Source organism: Lissotriton helveticus, chromosome 1_1 (genome assembly GCF_964261635.1).
Source record: "Lissotriton helveticus chromosome 1_1, aLisHel1.1, whole genome shotgun sequence".
NCBI classification, from domain to species: Eukaryota; Metazoa; Chordata; class Amphibia; order Caudata; family Salamandridae; genus Lissotriton; species Lissotriton helveticus.
Window position 1 is genome coordinate 959,813,500 of NC_136057.1, and position 18,792 is coordinate 959,832,291.

At 45.2% G+C, this 18,792-nt stretch overlaps 1 protein-coding gene across 1 annotated transcript in view; it reads right to left on the reverse strand.

Moving 5' to 3' along the window:
• Positions 1-18,792, reverse strand: part of ITIH2 (inter-alpha-trypsin inhibitor heavy chain 2) — a 325,176-nt gene that overhangs the window by 245,849 nt on the left and 60,535 nt on the right. Inside the window, exons 3-4 of the mRNA XM_078677093.1 lie at positions 10,423-10,458; positions 2,372-2,544 (exon numbers count right to left, since the gene is read on the reverse strand). Of these exons, the coding sequence (XP_078533219.1) occupies positions 2,372-2,544; positions 10,423-10,458 (209 nt within the window). The remainder of the gene's footprint in view (positions 1-2,371; positions 2,545-10,422; positions 10,459-18,792) is intronic.

The following is an 18,792-nucleotide window of genomic DNA, read 5'->3' on the forward strand; positions in this document are numbered from 1 at the left end:
GGTTACTCCGTGAGCTACGAGCCACCCTTGAGATCATATGGTGATCCAAACTAGAATCTAAGATAACTGTGCTAACAGGAGAGACTGATCCTCAGAACCTAACGTGTCACCATTCCACCCATTTGCAAAATCAGCTATATTTTAAACATGGTGGCCCAGAGCACCGCTGAGCTTTATAAACCACGATGGCTATGAATAATTAATTCTGAAGGCCAGGAAAAGTGTTCCCCTACCACAAACATGACTTAAGCTCTTCTATTTTATTCTGAGACCAACTTGGCTAACATTGAAAGGATGTGACGTAATGGCCAGAGCAGCCAACATTGGAGCTGGGGAACCAGGGGGTATATTATCAAGACAGGTGATCAAATTATTGCCATTTTAGTGGCAGAAAACTGACGCTAAAACGACGATAATGGGCTTGATAATATGCTCTATGGAATTCCAATTGAAGCCCATGTTAGATGTCCTTCACGGTAATCTTATCGCCTTTCTTGATAATATGCCCCCAGGTTCGAGTCTCGGCATCAGCTCAACTTCTTGTGATTCTGCACAAATCACTTAATTTCCATGTGCCTAACAAAAAGAAATAAATGTGCCCTTCTGTAACATAACTTGTGCTCATGTAAAGCACTCCAATACCTTTGGGTCGAATTTGTGCTATAGGAAAAAATGCCTCTATGTGGATTGCCACAGATTTATGAACAGTCTGAAGCTCAAAAAGAAGCAGAAGATTTGCCACCATGAACGTCAAACATTGAGCATCCTATTTGATGCCTTCGTTTTTTTTAAATACCATAAACCATATTTATGTGGCAAGGAAGGAGCCTTAAAGTGCAGCACAGCACAGCACTTTACATAGAGCGAGGAAGTTCCTTAACTCAGTGCACGAGTCCAAAGGTGTGAGGGACATATTTACAAAAACCAGTGGATGAATACAACAATGGGAGAGTACAACAAAAGGAGAGCACAACACTGGGAGAGCACAACAATCAAAGAGTACAGCAATAGGAGCGTACAACACTGGGCGAGTACAATAATGGGAGGGTACAACAATGGGAGAGTACAACAACAGGAGAGTACAGCAGTGGAAGAATATATCAATTGATGTGTACAACAATGGAAGAGTACAGCAATGGGAGAGAACAACAGTGGGAGAGTACAACAATGGGAGAGTACAACAATGGGAGAGTACAACAAAGGGAGAGTACAGCAAGAAGAGATTTGATAACTGCATACACAATTAACAGAATGGTAACAAGAAGGCGAAAACAGTGCAGCCTTCAGAGACAGCACAGGATTAAGGGTGGGCGTAATTCGCGAAGTAGCGCTACGCGAAGCTACGCGAAGTGCACTTCGCACTACGTGAACTTCACGTAGTACTACACGAACTGCGTAGTAGCATGTTCGCACTGTGCAATCATTGAAAACGGCATCTTGCACAGTGCGAGCTGCAGTTTTCTGCCGCTCGAGTAGATTTTTACTCGAGCGGCAGCTTTCTCAACGCGAATTGGTAGTTTCTCATCAAGAGCGGTCGCGAGCATGCACGACCACTCACAATGAGAAACCTGACCTCACCACATTGAGAGTTTCGCCGGGATGTCATTTTGCTTGCTCGCGGTCGCGAACATGACGTTGAGGACCACGAACAAGCAAAAAATGACCGCTGCACTACGCTACGCTGTGCTACGCGTGTTCGCACTGTGCTACGTGCAGCTCGCGTAGTGCGAAGTTGCGCAAACTTCGCGAACTACGCGAGCGTAGCGTAGTGCTTCGCCCAGGGTTACACAGGATCCTTCTCAACATGTGCCCTCCGTGCCCCCTCTCCAACACCCCTGGTCCCCACCGCCCTCCCCAACGATATGTACCACCTACTTAAAGCAGGTAGTAAATATTTATGTCTGACTCTACTGAACCAGGAAAACATGCCTCAAAGGACCCCATTAATGCGGGTCTGGTGAGTTATTCCCAAATTCTAGTTGCTATAACTCATGATCCCTTTTAGCTCACGGTATTTTCTCGTGCAGTTCAGAGGGAACTTGTACTGGGTACAATAATTGTAATGCTTGTTTATGTTTTAGACAATAGTCTAACATCGACTACCATCAGGGCAGAAGCTATTCAGGCTTTAAAGGTTGCCAATAATAAATACTCATGACTTTTTGATGCAAACGTGGGCTTATAGTGTTTCTTATCAAGTGGGTAAATTGTTTGGGAAGAAATGTGGGCGGTGGGTAACACGTTTCCCATACTTCTTTCAAGCACTACATTGTATCGCAGCATTTGTGTACCTCTTTCCTATGCGGAGCGTGGAATGCCCCCACATGCAGCAAGCATGCTACACCCTTTGGCCTGGCTGCACGTCACTTACATGGTGAAGTTATTGATGAAGGCATCTTTCGGAATTTTGATGTCGAACGAGACCGCCCGCGAGCGCTTGTCGTTGTTCACCACTTTGCTGCGAATCTTGGTGTTCACAAAATGCGAGGTGATCCTGGAGTCCACCCGGTAGCTCTGAAGCGTCACCGCGTCCCCAGTGTCCACCTGTTCACGAAAAAGAGCGCACACACGGTCAAATTAAGCAGGCAGGTGTGTGTGCGTGCAGGCAGCGTGATGCTCAGCTAGGGAAGACGACACACCAGGGCGCCTGGGAGCCTCTCTCACACAGATGAAATAACACTGCAACTGCACTGAGTCTCAATGTACGAAGCATGCTTTGAAGTAGAAGTCATTCTAACTTAGCGGCATATTAGCAAGGACCTCTTTAAAATTATCGCCATTTTAGCAACAGGAACTGTCGCTAAAACGGTGATAATGGGCTTGCTAATATGCGCTATAGAATTCCAATTGAAGCCCAGGTTAGATGTCCTTCACATCTAATCTGGGCTTCTATTGGAATTCTATAACGCATATTATCAAGCCCATTATCACCGTTTTAGCGGCAGTTTCCTGCCGGTAAAACGGCGATAATTTTAACGAGATTCTTGCTAATATGCCCCTAAGAGTGGAGGGACAGGCTAGGGTGGATATTCAAGAAATATAATGAAAATGGGAAAAACTGTGCAATTCTTACACCAACCCACAGGTCGTATGTTAGTCTATTACAGAGTTAAAAACAAATATTGAATAACGCATGACGTAGGAAGCTCACGGTCCTTTGTTAATTGAAGGAAAACACGTTTGGAGCCTGTCTGTAACACCAGGGGATATAGGGGCATATTACCAACAACTAGCGATAATTATCGCTATGTTGGTTTAGCGGCGATATTTTTATCGCCGAGCTGCGGCGATTTTTATCGTTTAGGAACCTGGCTATTATCAAGGTTTATCTCCTAAGCGATAAAAATCGGCCGAAATGCATGAATATCGCTGAAAAGTCAGCGATATTCATGCATTACCGAGCTTATGCTCTTAGCCATGTTATCCACCTACCATTGGATAACATGGCTAAGAACTGCTCAGGGACAGGTGTTAGCTTTTGGAGATATTCGCGCTTAGCGCGAATATCTCCAAAAGTTGGTAATAGGAAATAGCGATGTTATCGACTGATTCCAGTCGCTAACATCTTGGCACGCCCACTTTGCATGTCATTAGTGATAAATATCACTGACATGCAAAGCGGGGCCCAAGATGGTCGCTATCTCCTACTAGCTGTCGCTACCTGGTGTTAGCGACAGCTAGGTAATAGGGAGATCATTTTATCTCCGCTTTCTTAGCTTTTAAAGCCAAAAAAGCGTAGATAAACCCCTTGATAATATGCCCCATATTTCCTAGAATGTACCGCAAAGCAGCGCAGCAACCAAAGTTTTAGCGTTCCCTTGCGTGAGAGGCAGTGTACAGGGCTGCCTGATATCTGCTGCGACATGGCGCTGTCCTGCTTTTCCCCCAATTGTGCCACCAACGTCAGGCACCCCTTAGTGCAAACGTGTCTGTGTCAAGTCTAGCATTGAGTTTGCATTGGAAGGCCATCCTTCCAGTACAAAATACTGTGCTTAGAAAAACGTTTAACCTTGTCCTACTTTGATGTGTGCTGTACTGTACAGCCTATATACAAAGCTGGAAAGGACTGGAGAAATAAAAGCATTTCACCACTATAGCACCAGCGTCAAAAAGGCATTAATTTTTATGTGAAACCCTGTTTACTTTTTTAGTGGATAGAGCTTTGCATCAAAAACCATGGGGGGTTGCATGGGAACACCCATGCACCATCCATCGAACTCCTGCTTGACGCAAAGTAATGCAAAGCAGCGCTAGGTGCAGCTTTGCATTGCTTTCAGTAGACTTCCCAGAGCAAAAAACATTTTGCACCAGAAAGTAAGGCCCAGATTTACATAGAAGTCATGCAACACAGGACAGCAAGTAAAGTTGATGTGCCTTGTTCTGTGAAAGGTAGAGAGCAGAACAGCACCACATCTAGTAAGATGTGGTGCTGTTCTGCTCTCTCCCTACTCTGGCGCATGTTAGGCAGCCATGCGCAAATGCAAATACCCTTGTGCAATACTGCAAAGGTGTCTCTATTGTCTGAGGCATCGTTTTTTAATTAACCGCATGGGCGCTGCGGTTTTTCCCGCTGTGCGCTACGTTTTTCAAAACCCCGCGGTGCATGACGAGCTCAGCTCGTCATGAGCGTACGAGAGGCGTAACTCATGACGAGCTCAGCTCGTCATCAGCCTCGAAGGGGTTAAAGGGGTTCCTTCCAGTACAAAAACTATGAGTTAAGACTGCTGCCTACTACTCTGGGTGCTGTAGAATTAAGCACACGTGCAAAGTGGGGAAAATGGTCAAAAATTAAAACATTTTGCCTAAGGTATGTGCAGGATTTTGGTGCAAAGCCATCTCTGCAACTTTTTGTAGATAGGATTTGCATCAAAAGCCATGGGTGGCCGCCTGGGAATGCCCAAGCACCACTCATGGAATGCATCCTTGACGCAAAGTAACACAGTGCTTAATTTGTAAAACTGTAAGTGCCAGGTCCCTCGTTAGGAGGTCACCTCAGCTCACACCACCCATAGCCCTGGCCATTGCTGTCAACGACAATACAAATACAACTACTAACCATTACATTCCGTGAAGTGGGACAGTTCAGACTATTCCAGGCCTCCAAAGCAATAAGAATGGCTTGGACGGTAGGTATGAGTCGTTTTTAATGAAAAATAAATTTATAAACAACTGTTGTTGCGCTCATCTCTAAATAAAATAAACAGCCACCATGTCATAGGTGCTGGTGTAAACAATTAAGTGTCGGTGCCGAGCATCGGAAACCACAAGCTCAAATTAGTCACTGGCTGGCAGCACATTGTGCAACTATGCGTTACTTTGTGTTATAATCTGCTATTGCTTGTAATTCCTACCTGAGCAGTTTGTGTTGGGTTTGCATTAGACAAGTAGCACAAATCCTGTTCAAAACATTTGTAAATCTGGACTTAAATTTTAACTAAACATCTTAAGCCAATTTGTATTACTTTTGTGACACAAACCTGGTGCAAAATGTTAGTTCATTTCTCCCCAGGGCTTTAGTCCTGTCATATGCTGTGCCTCCAATGTAGGTTTTTGCACATGAGACAATAAACTTCGTGCCACCGAAAAGTACAAGAATATCAACATACAGGACCTTACTGAAAACAAATATGTTATTCCTTCCTAATCCATGACTTATTTTACACATTGACCAAGCGAATGCCAACTATACAGTATTCCTTGTGAAGCAAAGCTGTCTTTGCAATATGGTGAGACACTTAAATCCACTTTCTACATTGTAAAGCGCAAGTCACGTCACATTACTTAAATGTGTTTAGAGCACAACAATGCAGAGATCCGTATTGCATGTTTTAGCATTGAAGCAGTAATACATCTCTTTGCACTGCCTTTCCCATAATTTTCCCCACTGCGCACAGTGAATGTGTTGTTGGAGTTTCTCTACTCCCCACAATTGGGGTTGCATCTTTTCAAAGAGCCTTTTTGACTCTCATAAACTTTGTGGACCTGATTCACAAATGGTCTCTCATAAACTTTGTGGACCTGATTCACAAAGGTTCTCTGCACTCATGGCAGAGGCTCTGCAGTCATTGGAGAGTCTTTGCACTCTGGGTGAAATCACCATATTTAGAATTCTCATTGCAGAGATTCAGCCCCGAGTGCAGAGACTTCCCTATGAATGTGGGGCCTCCACCACAAGTGCATAGGCCCTTTGTGAAATAGGCCCTGAGTGTGGGGCTGCTTGTGATAAAAATAAAATCAATCAATCAATCAATCATTATCATTTGTAAAGCGCGCTACATACCCGTGAGGGTCTCAAGGCGCTGGGGGGAGAGGGGGGGGGGAGGGGGGAGGGAAGGGGGCAGCTACTGATCGAAAAGCCAGGTCTTGAGAAGTCTTCTGAAGGCCAACAGGTCCTGGGTCTGATGTAGGTTGGTAGGGAGAGTGTTCCAGGTCTTGGCGGCGAGGTAGGAGAAAACGTATGATAACGTTCAAACATTTTGTAGAAAGTTGAGAATTGGCAGCTAGTTAAACATTAGCCACTAAGGACCTGAAGTGGAGTTTGGCAGAGAGGCTACTCTATCACAAACATGACAGAGTACCTTGACCACCAAACTCTCAGTCTGCGTGGCCTATTTACAGTCAGGCAGACCATCAGATTCAGTCAACAATGCCCTCATTGGCTCTGTCGATGAAAAACTGAATTGCCTGACGGAGTGCTGGCCATCGAAGTAAGGGCATCAATCTTCCTGTCCTACTTAGGGCAAACAGTTGGATGTCCTTTTTAGGTCAAGCATTCGAGACCCATTGTTTATACTTCAGTGTATACTTATATGTGTATGTACTTTGTGGGCTCTGGAGTCCAGCCCTAGGAATTGTCTGCTTCCACTTTTTTTCTGTTCAACTGCCTCTATTTAACTGTTTTGATAGAAAGCGACCAGTAGAGGTCAGTAAAATACCAGAATCACTTTTTGCTGAGGGACTTTCTTTTTTTAATTTTTCTGACAACTGCCTTTATTTAACTTTCTTGATAGAAAATGACCAGCAGAGGTCAGTAAAATTACAGAATCACTTTAGTATTCTCTAGATTCCAGTCTATAGAAATTGTCTTCTATGAGCACCCGTAGACAATAATATTTTTTTCAAATTCTGTATTTTCAGTGATATGACCACCAAAGGCCCTAATCATATATTAACAACAGAGCTTTGGCCTATCCCATTTCCTGCTGAAAGGCAATATTTCTCTCCATGTGTTCCCATTCCTGGCATGTCAGGCAGTTTGGTGCTTACTTTCCCTCCATGATAAAGAACAGTAGTTGTTTCAGCACCCAGGCTAATGTGCTGCATAGCTAAATACATAAAAGGTCCCAATGCGAGACCGATTGCATTGCAAATGCTTGTTTCTGTTTCTCACCTCCAGGGAAAACCAGACAGTGGTGAACAGAACAATTAAAATAAAGGCTCCACATAACACTCCGTGGGCGTGGCATTATTAGTTATTTGTTTTTCTCAAACAAAACCTCCCCTTCCAGGGTTTGTTTTTGTAAAACAAAAATGTTGGTGGCGGCCGTCAAAACCAACGGTGACCATCCACAAAATGCTTGGTACCTTCAGAGGAACCATTGTGACAGCCGTTCCTTTGAATGTACCGAGAATACCACTGGACCAGCAATGATTTCTGAATATGGCAGTCTTTTGTCTGTCAGTGTGGTGAACCTAATGGGCATCGCCACCCTGGCGGACATAGTAAAGATCACAATACAGGCCAAAGGTCTTGAAGCAGAAGTGCTACATGGAAATCACAGCAAACCAGTTGATGTAGAGCCTGCTTGTTCAGACGGAGAAGGTTTATGCTCACACTATGGCTCCTCTTCCAATACACACACATTTAGAGCACTACTGACTGAATACAATGTGTCCGTGGTAGTTGAACGGGGTTGAATTTGGTAGATGGTTTTGTATTTGCGAGCACTATGATATGGTGCAGCATTGAAGGCTGATTCTTTCTTTATGAACACAGTGCTCTTGGACAGTTGAAGTGCAGCACTGAAGGTTAATAGCTTCATTATGAACAAAGTGCTCCAGTATAGATGGGGTCAGCATGGGTTGAATATATCATTATGAATTCAGCCTTCAGGGTAATAGAGATGCATAATTGAATGACTGATTACCTCATTATGACAAAAGAGCCCAGCGGTAAATGGGATGTAGCATGGGTTGATTCCTTCATTCTGAAGTCAGCACTCTAGAAGAGTTTGGGTGCAGCAACGAGTGACTGATTGCCTCATTATGAACACACTACTCCAGGAACATTGGGGTGCAGTTGGGTTGCATCATTGATAGGTTGATTGCCTCACTATGTACAAAGGGACTCGAGGATTGTTGGAGTGCAGCACTGATGGGTTGATCGCCCATTAATGGGTTGATTACCACATTTGGCGATGTATAGTGTTTTAGAACCTCCTCGTATATGTTGAAAGAGGGAGGCCGTGCGCTATGGGTTATGAAATTTGAATAGGCGGCTAAAAGGGAATGGTGTGACCCTATTTGAAGACCTTCCTCATTTTTGTGCCATTAGTACCTGTGTTTCTATTTCGCATAATCATCCTTCTAAAGGAAGCATACATTAAAGCTATGAAGGACAAGACGACCATGGCCACAAATAAACAGCAGAAAAGGACAGTAAAAGTGTCATGTGTCTAAGTTAGGCCCTATAGGAATTGGTGAAATTTGTTCATGAACATAGTCCTTTCCTGAAGTTGCTTTCTCTTTGTCACATCAACCTTTGATACACATTTGCATTTGTGACTCTTTGACTAGTTTCTTGGAAACACTGGCCTTGATTATTAAGAACTCTTTGTGAGCACACTATCACACTGCCTTAACATTAGGGACATGGCCCTCAAGTGCATGACACAAACGTGTTTATTAATACGTCCATGTGGCGATGCAGCTATTTGTGAAATACAAACAATGGCATCCTGATCACAATCTCGGAAAGGATACCATTTACTATATATAACCTTTTGTTTCCTAACATAATTAGTGGAGACACTTCTGCAGACTTTGTGATTGTGTGGGGTCGCTACGTGCCAACGTTTTCACCTAGTAGCTGACCGACACCTCTGTGACGGGTGTCCAGTTCACGACCAAGATGAGTGCTCACACACTTGCTCATCAGGTAATGGGGTTAGATCATCCAGAAGGGGTTTCTTGTCAAAACATACTTCTGCTCCCTAGACACAATCATTACGGTTCAATAAATATTTAAAACGCTACTCTGTGTATTCTTGTAAATTTCTCTGAGCGAAAGTAGGCATAAATGACTGAGTGAAAAGTTTGACGTCTGTCAGCACGGTTCCTGAGGGGACAGAGTTGTCATGTTCAGTGGCTGCCAGAACTGTTCACTCCCGTCTAGGTTTTGGAGGCTAACGGTGGCACAGCAAACTGGCTGATCCAAGGGACAACATATCCTGCAGGGATGCATGGAACCAGTCTGGCACCAGCCTAAATGTACGTTGCCCCCAAACGCACAGTTCCTTCTAATTGAAAATCACACAACAAAAGGGAGAGGTTTGACAGGTGTTAAGGGTTACAGCTCTAAACAATACACAGCATACTTCTAATACCCAAGCAGGAATGAGCCACACTAGTACAAGCAACAAAACCCAATAATTTTTTTTACTTTTTATATTATGACCTTTCCGACTAAAGGAAGGGAAATGCCACTTTAAAGGTGAAGAAGCTTACTCCCTACAATAATATTTTGGTTTTCCCACATTCAGCTACACTCAAGTGAATATTGTGTCAGAGTGTACCGTAATGTTCGATTGGGAGATGAGGGATGGCAATATTGATCTATTACAAAATCATTGGATATTTACTGGAAGGATACATCACCTCATTCCTGGGGTCAGACCAAGGTGATCCAGAGATGTTCCTGGAGTAGCGGAGTTTTGAGTACTTTAGGTTGTGTTTTGTCTGGGCTTAGCTTTAGGGTGAATCTTTAATAATAACCTTCCAAATTAAAACGTGCAATTGTATTTGATCAGGTTTTAGTCAGCAATCCCCTTTTCTCCAGAACATTGTACTGAGGACAATGCAGGCAACAATCAGCATAAAACTGATCACGAACTTAGGCCAAGAAAATGTTGGCTGAGAGCTTGTTTTCTTTTAGACTAAAATGTACTGTAAATGCTTTCACAATTCCCACCTACTGAAAAACATGTTTACTGTGATTGTTTTCATTTTATATAACACGTCTCAGTGACTCCAGTGTGCTTCAAAGTTAAAATTGTGCAAGGGGCCTCATTTGATGAAAAAAATGCAGGTCAGTAACCCCGCATGCAAGAACGAACATTCTCAGCACAAACAGAGACATCGATTTCTGAGGAACGGTTTAAACATGCATTGATTTTTGGAACATTTACGTGACGGAAAACATACCTCTTCCCCATCCTCCTCACTGCTGGTTGTGCTTCTCTGTGAAAAAAAAACCAAGCATATTTGTTACAACTGCTGCACTATTCATGTGTGTGAAAACATGTATTATAGCCCTGTGACTTTTTTTTATCACAAACTAATTAATACAACGATGATTAAATAGAAGTAATGTTTAAATAAATAGCATTTCTAGAGAGAGCTTAATATTCACATAATATGACGTCTTTAATGTTCTTATTATATGCATGCGTTGACGTCAGAACTGTAAGAAAAACACACTACTGTTCGCTTGTAATAACTGTGATAAGAGCTCTCCACTCCAGACTCTGGACGCCGCATTTGCCAAATTTGGAATTCTATATCATTACGCTTTTGAGGTTACCCCCCTTGACGTCCTGCATTAGCTCAGAATTGTTTTCATCTACACGTCAAAAGGTTAAGTGCTGCATGGCCACTGGAGAACATATGTCGACTGGCCCAGGAACAGATGACTTTCTCCTGAGAGCTTGGATGCCTCTATAGAGTTGGGCCAATGGGCGCGTGTCCATCTAGCTAATCATCAGTGTATTCTTACCACACTTGGTGGATAGATACATAAGATTGTTGCATCTGCTGTTTTTTCCCCCATACTCCATTCACCTTTGCATCTTGGAACATCTCTTATGAGCGCCCTGATGAAGGTGTAACCCATATGGTGGTGGTCACCGAAACGCGCTTCTACGCATGTTACAACAGGAGTTCCAGGATTCCAATTTCTGATTAAGAAGCCTACTTTGACACACATAATATTTGTAGTGATTGATGAAGACATCTGAATTATACCAACCAGCTCTATATCAATATTTTTTTTAAAAAGTTGTCCAGCCTCTACTGTACAACACATGAAATGTTAAATTGTTCCTCTATCCTGAGTTTTTATTTTTTCTACTGTATTTGTAACCGTTTACCTAAATGTGTAATGTGGATTTCAAGGAAGATATACTATGTACTGTGTGTTAGGTGTTAGTGTTATGTGTATGGTCTGAGTGATTTGGGTGTGAGTGGGCATGGATGAGGAGTTTGAATGTATATCGCTAGAGGGATAAAGATTAGAGTTGTGAATTTCTCATTGAGTATAAGTTCTGTTTCCTTTGTATTTATTGAAATTGTTTTCATAAGAAACATAAATGCACTTGAATCATTTTGTATGAAATACGTATACATTTATGCACTGGTACTTTTCTGGTGTTTGTGGCCTGGTCATATTGGGAATATTAGTCCCAGATAATAGCAAGATATTCTGCTTCTAGTTATCAGTGGCAGGGTGGTTTCGTGTTGGTTTGCTTGCACCACCCCAACATCACGCAAGGAGGAGGACGCCTCTGGAAAGCTGAAAGTGGTATATGTTGGTTTGGAATCTTAGAGCACAGCCTTAGAGAGTGGCAGCTGATGGAGGCACCACCGTCTCTCAGGATGGAGGAACTGGGCCCAGTGGTGCTACTGGCCATGCACAACTGCAGTCTGTGAGGAGACAGAGGTCTTACACAGAGGTGTCAGAGACATACCCCAGGGGCTGTCAACTCTGGGGGCCACAATATTATATTGAATAATATGCCCTTAATTAGGAACATTATAAGGATATAGCAAGTCACCTCAGAGTTTTGTGTCCTTAACATTTTAGTCGGTGCCTATATAGGCCTGGAGCTCACGAGTGGCTACCCTTATTATGTGTGGCAGAGGGTATGTTATCCCGTATCTATCATTACGTTAGATCTGATGTTATAACTCACCTTATATGCAAATATTAAGCCATATGCCTAGTGTAATAACTTACTAGAGAGAAAACCTGATGCCACAATGACCTTGTTGCAGGAGGGTCATGAAATTCCCGTCTCAATTCTCAGACAGAATGAGAAACTATAATTTTGGCTGCAGAATGTTCTGTGTGCTGGTGGTGGGGTTTTAGAAGACAATACATGACACCCTGCGGCTCACTCTCAGGCAACTCTGGCACCCCACGGGCTTTGCTGACTTTAAGCGATACAGCTGGTGCCATTGCACTGGGTGCCAAGGTCAAGGGGGCAACCTCTGCATGACAGGCTGAACCAAGAAAAGCACATTTTGCATAGATCTTTGTGCACATTCTATTTTTTTAGGGATAATTACATTAGCATGATAACTCTGGTGGTTAATGCGCTTCAGGGATGGATCTGCAATGTGTCTAGTCACAAGTCTGAATCATGATATAGTAGCACAGTGGGTTAATGTACCTGTAGCAAGACACAACATGTGTCATTCAGATAACAGGTTAGTATTTTATGCAGATTGCTTAGTGGCTTATTGCTTTTGTCACAGAGTTGCTTTTGTTACTTGAAGTTCATCAGTAACTATCCTTCTGATATAGCACATGGAGCTGTGAACTGGCATCAAAGTGTTGCTTGCATGCAGATTGAAAGGCATAGGTTTAGTACCTTAATGTTTTTCTCCTCAATCTTTCATTATTCTAAGTTTGCTCCTTTGGGTAGCAATACAATTTCATTAGTGTAACACCCCAATCATGGTGTTACATTTATGGGGAAGCTTCATTAACATTAACAATTTGCATCTGGTTTGCATCACAAAAGTGATTCAAACCTAGGGCAAAGCGTTGTTTGTTTCGGCCTTACTTTCCAGCACAAATCCTGAGATCATAGCATTTGCCATAGATCCTGAGTTTTCTAATTAGTTGAAGGAGCATTACTCCAGGACTTAAGGATAAGGGAAGGGTGCAAGGAATTACTTAATTAGTATAATAAGAAAGTTGAAGTGAATTGTTGTGGGGAAAGCAAGTATTATTTTGAAAAATACACCCAATGAAATTACATGTTCTGTGTGCGAGTGAAGCTGGCTCTACTGCCTAGGCACCCCGCCAACCAATCAGAGCAACGGTAGTTCCAGCGAGAGTGTGAGGCGGGGTGAACGCTGTGGAGAGGAGAGCCATGAAAAGGATCTGTGCTATGGTCCTGGCCCCCGGCATCCAGCTTCTGGGCTTTGAATTTTTGGGGGTCCTGTGGTCGACCCTCCACCTCACTACAGCGCGGAGGATACAGGCACAGCGAGACAGCGAGTGTAACAGCACGGGCGAGTACGGCTTCCGTTATATGGCAGCAGGTAGACCGCGAGGGCGGCCCGGTTAGTTCCGGGTTCAGCCTGCAGTTCACCTGGGAGGCCGCACTCACCGCAGTCCACCAGTAGGCCCTAATTTCTTGCAGGACCCTTGGGACCAGAGCCCGAGATTCGGGAAGGCTGTTCATCAGTGTGCCTTGCCCTCCACCCATCGATTCATCGACTCCGCACTTTTGCCCAGGAGAATCTCACAGAAGTTGTGGTGATTGTAGGAGAGTAGGGTCTGCAATCCTATGATCACCCAGATTTTTGCTTTTTGCTTCACTGGTTTACGACTTTCCCTGGCTGTGGGCCTGCTAATCAGACCCACAGCCTAGCTGTTCTCTCTACTCCAAATTGTACCCAGGTACTGAATTGGCACTGGGCCCTCTCCAAGTCCCTGTACCCAGGGCTGAGGTGCACCCAGAAGTCTCCCAGGGGCTGCAGCATGTATTATGCCACCCCTGAGTTGACTAACTAAATCAGACACAACTGGCTGCTTGACAGCTGGGGCAAGGTGGTGTAATCACCCTTTGCTTTAGATATAGTATTCCTATTTCTAAACCTAACATGGACACATATATTCCTATCAGTCACTCCTATGGCAGGCCTTAACAATCCTGAAGGCAGAGTGCGTGGAATAATGTGAAATGGTGCTCTGGCATGAGCTGAGCCCGTTTGCAGCTTGCGGAACCAGGTCCTAATAGCTGTTCCATGATAACGCTATACCATATACTCTTAAGTGCATTATGTACCTTGCGGTGATATGCTAACTTTGGTATAACATTATCAAAACATGTCGAGTAAGGTGTCATACGAATTGGAATACTAACCCCTCGCCAATTCTGGCGACGGGGTTAGCATTCCACCCTTCTAGAGGGACACGACATGTTGGTAACCTGTAACCCCGGTTAAAGTCAGACATAGCCTCAGCTCCACAAGATGGATGCTGCCACCGAGACACAAGTCTGCCCTCCTGCTGCTGGGAGTCCTCCCAGCACAGGAGGCAAGGACAAAGGGTTTCCTGCCAGGGGCGGTGCCAGCACCGTCCCAGACAGGATTTTGTGTATCCTAGGTAGGCAGGGCTTTAGAGGAAGGTGACTGCAAGTGGCACCCCGGTGCTCACTGTGCATAGGCCGGCTTGAACCAGTTCCAGAGGCACTCCAGCCCCTGATCTGGGGAAAGCCCGCCAAAGGAGAGGGGTGTAACCACCCCCCTCCTAGTCCCACCCATAGGGCAGGACTTAGTCGCGTGCCAGCCCCTTTTTGCAGGATAAAGGTAGGAACTGGCCCCCTTCCAAATCAGATCATCTTTGAATCCTGAAACTACTTTCCACGAAAGGAACTCAAGACTTCTTCCTAAGATTTCTCCCTTGTGACTAAGGAGTAGTCACCCTGCAGCAGCAGGCACCAACCAAGCATCGCGGTCTGCTGTAAGTCTCCTCACCGGATCAAGACTGCCCAGCTCGACGAGAACCGGCTTCCCTGGCACCTCTGACCTCTACCTGCATCATCAGCCCAGCTGTGATTCGTGGGTGTGACGAGACCTCGAGGGACCGGCCATCTTCCAAGACTGCACGACGCTTGACCAGCACGACTCCCGAGTGACCCTCGACCGAGTGCTTTGGGGTAAGAGAAGCCCCAACCCTGAGCAGCTCCAGCACCGAAGTTCAGCTCCCCTGCATCCACGAGATCTGCGTGGGGCCCTTCTGCTCTTTACTGCTCACCGCGTTGTCCAGGTCGCTTGCCCGTTGGCTAGTGGCCCTCTGACGACGAACTTCGACGGCAAACACCGCTGGTCTGGTTGCTCCAGACTGGCCCTTGCTCCCCTCCAACAGAGGAGCACCCTGGACCCTCCTGGTCCACTCCAGACGCCATTTTGAGTCCACCGCGTGGGCTTGCATTTGCCAAGACTTGTTGCCCCAATCCTGGGTCCAGCGACGTAGACAGCAGATATCTTCGTGGGACAGCTCGCACCTCCATCCTGGTCACCGACAACGCCTCCTGGTCCGAGAGACTGCAGAGCCCAGCAGCGCCCACTCACCTGGTTGAGGTGACTTCGCCCGGTGCCACTCGGGTGCCCACCTAAATTACTGGCTAGTGATTCAGAACTTGGTCCCCTCTGCTTACAGGTCTTCCTCTTCTCCGATCCAGGCTTGGATCCCCAAGAACTTCTTCACTGGCCGCCTGCCAGCAACTTCTTTTCTTCAGGCTCCTGGATCGTCAACGAGGGTTTCCGACGCCACTTGAACCCTATGCAGCCGCAGCCCCTGGGCTAGGTAAACCGAGTACTCCGGTGCTCCACCATAGTCCAACACCCTAAGTGTTCGGATCCACTCTTGTTTTCGACCCACCTAGTCGGGTTCGCCCGAGAACAGTAACTTTGTCTTTACTAGCCTCCATAGACTTTTTCCCGCCTTACGCGTGAGAGTTCCCACTCTGCACACGACGTCCCTAGGTCTCCTGCTAGTAATCTAAAGGTTCAGTAGTCCAGTCCTAGCGATTCTAAAGCCTATGAGAATAGTACTTACCTGCTAGTAATTTCGCATTCCACTTCTTGTGTATATGGTTTTTCGTGCCCCTCGGGCATTTGTGTAAATTGTGCGACTTTAAGTATTTCTTTAAGAGTTTTGTTGTGTGCTTAGCTCCCTGTCTCATAAAGAGCCAGGGTAGTCTTGGTATAATTAAATATACTTTCTTTTTCATCACAACTTGTGTGGTGTCCTTTCACTTGGTGTTCAAGGGGTATATGTGATGGTAAAACAGCTGGCTTAACACGCCCTCTAGAGTTTAGCCTAAAGACTGCACGTGTCCATGCTACTAGGATAGCTGGTCTATCAGGTTGACTTACAACCAAACATCAATAAGGTTTGTTTGGACTGATACATAGTGTTCACTAGAATAGTGAGCACTGCATATCAGGCCAACTTCTCACATTGGTGAGCAGCGGTTGGGATTTGAGCTTGCTGTTGTTTTACCACGCATATCCTAAGAATATCATTTGAAAGATCACATAAGTACTAAGGTACATATAACTTAGCTTAGAATACTCTGAGTTCTACTGAACCAGCTGTTGTAGCTTCTAGGGCCTAGCACACCCTAAACTACAACTCTAGCAAGGGATCAGTAGGTAAACAAATAGTGTAGGTAAGTGCACCACTTACACCTCACTAGAAAAGCATGTCTACCCATGGAGAGTCTACTGAGACTCCCCTTGTGGCTATTGACCCTCCACAGGTCAAATCAAGATATGCAGCTCTCAGTTTCCAGGAGATGAGACAAGTGTGTACCTCCAGGAAACTGAAACAGGGGTCTAACCCCACCATTCCCTTTCTGATAGGTCTCTTAGAGACATATGATGCTAGGAAAGCCTCTCATATAGATGGGAATATGCCAGCCTTAGAGGGTACCAGTGGTGATCCAGACCTCCTTGACTCTGAAAATGCAGTTGAGGAGGAGGATCAAGAGGAACTCTCTGGGGATGAGGCAGACAAGAGGTCTGAGTTAGTCAGCAGACTTACTAGGGCCAACTTAGACCTCCTTAGGGAAGGAGCTGGGGGACCCCCAGTGCTGACCTTAATGAGGCCTAACCTTGGAGTTAGGAGAGATAGATCTCACTCTAGGGACTCCAATAGATCTCTGCACTCTAATGCCTCTTCTCAGAGGAGGAGAAATTCTCCCCAGAGGAGACTGACTTCCCCTCAGAGAATAGAGCATGAAGCAAGGATGAGACAGGCTAATCTGAGGATTGAAAGGGAAGAACTTGCCCTGGCCAAAGAGAAGCTTGCCTTTGCTAGAGAGCAGCAGATGAGTGGGACAGTTCCCACTGGTGGCAGCAATCTCCCAAGAGATAAGGAAATGGGTTTAAATACTAAACACCTGACTAAGATAGTGCCCCCCTTTAAACAAGGGGATGACATCCAGAAATGGATGGCTGCTTTGGAGAGGGCCTGCACTGTCCAGTGCATCCCCCAAAGTCAGTGGGCAGCTATACTGTGACTCTCCTTTGAAGGCAAAGGTAGAGATAAGCTCCTCACTACTAGAGTTGAGGATGCTAACAATTACCAGGTCCTGAAAAATACACTGGTTGATGGGTTTGGCTTAACCACTGAGCAGTACAGGTTGGTGTTCAGAGACACCCAGAAAACTCAGTCTCAGGACTGGTCTGACTTTGTGGATTGTGCCACTAAGGCTTTGGAAGGCTGGTTGCTGGGTAGCAAGGTTACTGATTACACAGGGTTGTATAATCTCATGATGAGAGAACAGATTTTAAATAACTGTCAGAACCAGTTGTTGCACAGCACCTTGTTGATTCAGATCTGACCTCTCCCCAAGAATTGGGAAAGAAGGCAGACAAATGGGTCAGAACAAGGATCAAGCAAAACCAGACTCAGAACCAGGGTGGTCAGAAGAAAGCAGACCAGAAGGGTAATAACAAGAATGAACAAAATGACCAGAAGTCTTCAACAGGTCCCCAACAACCCAAATAGGGTGGCGGTCAGGCTTCACAGCAGAAAAAGAAGACTCAAGAAGGCCAGTCAAAAAGGTGGTGCCAATACTGTAAAAGTAAATCTCACTGGTTTAGTGAGTGCACCAAAAGAGGAGGGCAAACTCCTACCACTACAGCCCCAAAGGCAACTGCACCCCCTAGTACAGTCAGTAGTGGTAGTGCACCTCCCAAGGGAATAGTTGGGTTAACCTTGGGAACTTAGGGGTCTGACAACTTAGTTGGCACACTCACTCAGGCTGTCCTTGTCTGTACAGGGGATATGGATATGTCCCCTGATGTAAGTCCCAATACTTTGGGCAAATACAGGCAGACACCTTTAATAAATGGCAAAATGGCTCAGGCCTATAGGCACACTTGTGCCAGTGTCACCATGGTGACACCTAACTTTGTGGACCCTGGACAGATCATGCCAGGTACAGATTTCCTGGTGACCAATGCCAGCAACGTCACTACCAGTCATAGTATGGCGATTGTTGCTTTCTCCTGGGGAGGGGTAAGTGGCCAAAAGAAAGTTGAGGTTAGTTCAAACCTCCCAGTGGATTGTTTGTTGGGCAATGATTTGGAGTCATCACTATTGTCAGAAGTGGAGCAGAGGACTCACATGGAAATGTTAGGCTTGCCAGCACATGTGCTTGCTGTGACTAGGTCACAGGCCAGAAGATGCCCCACTGAACAGGTGCTGGATCCTGGAACAATGGACCAGACACCTTCCAAGAAGAAGAGCAGTAGGGTTAAGGCATT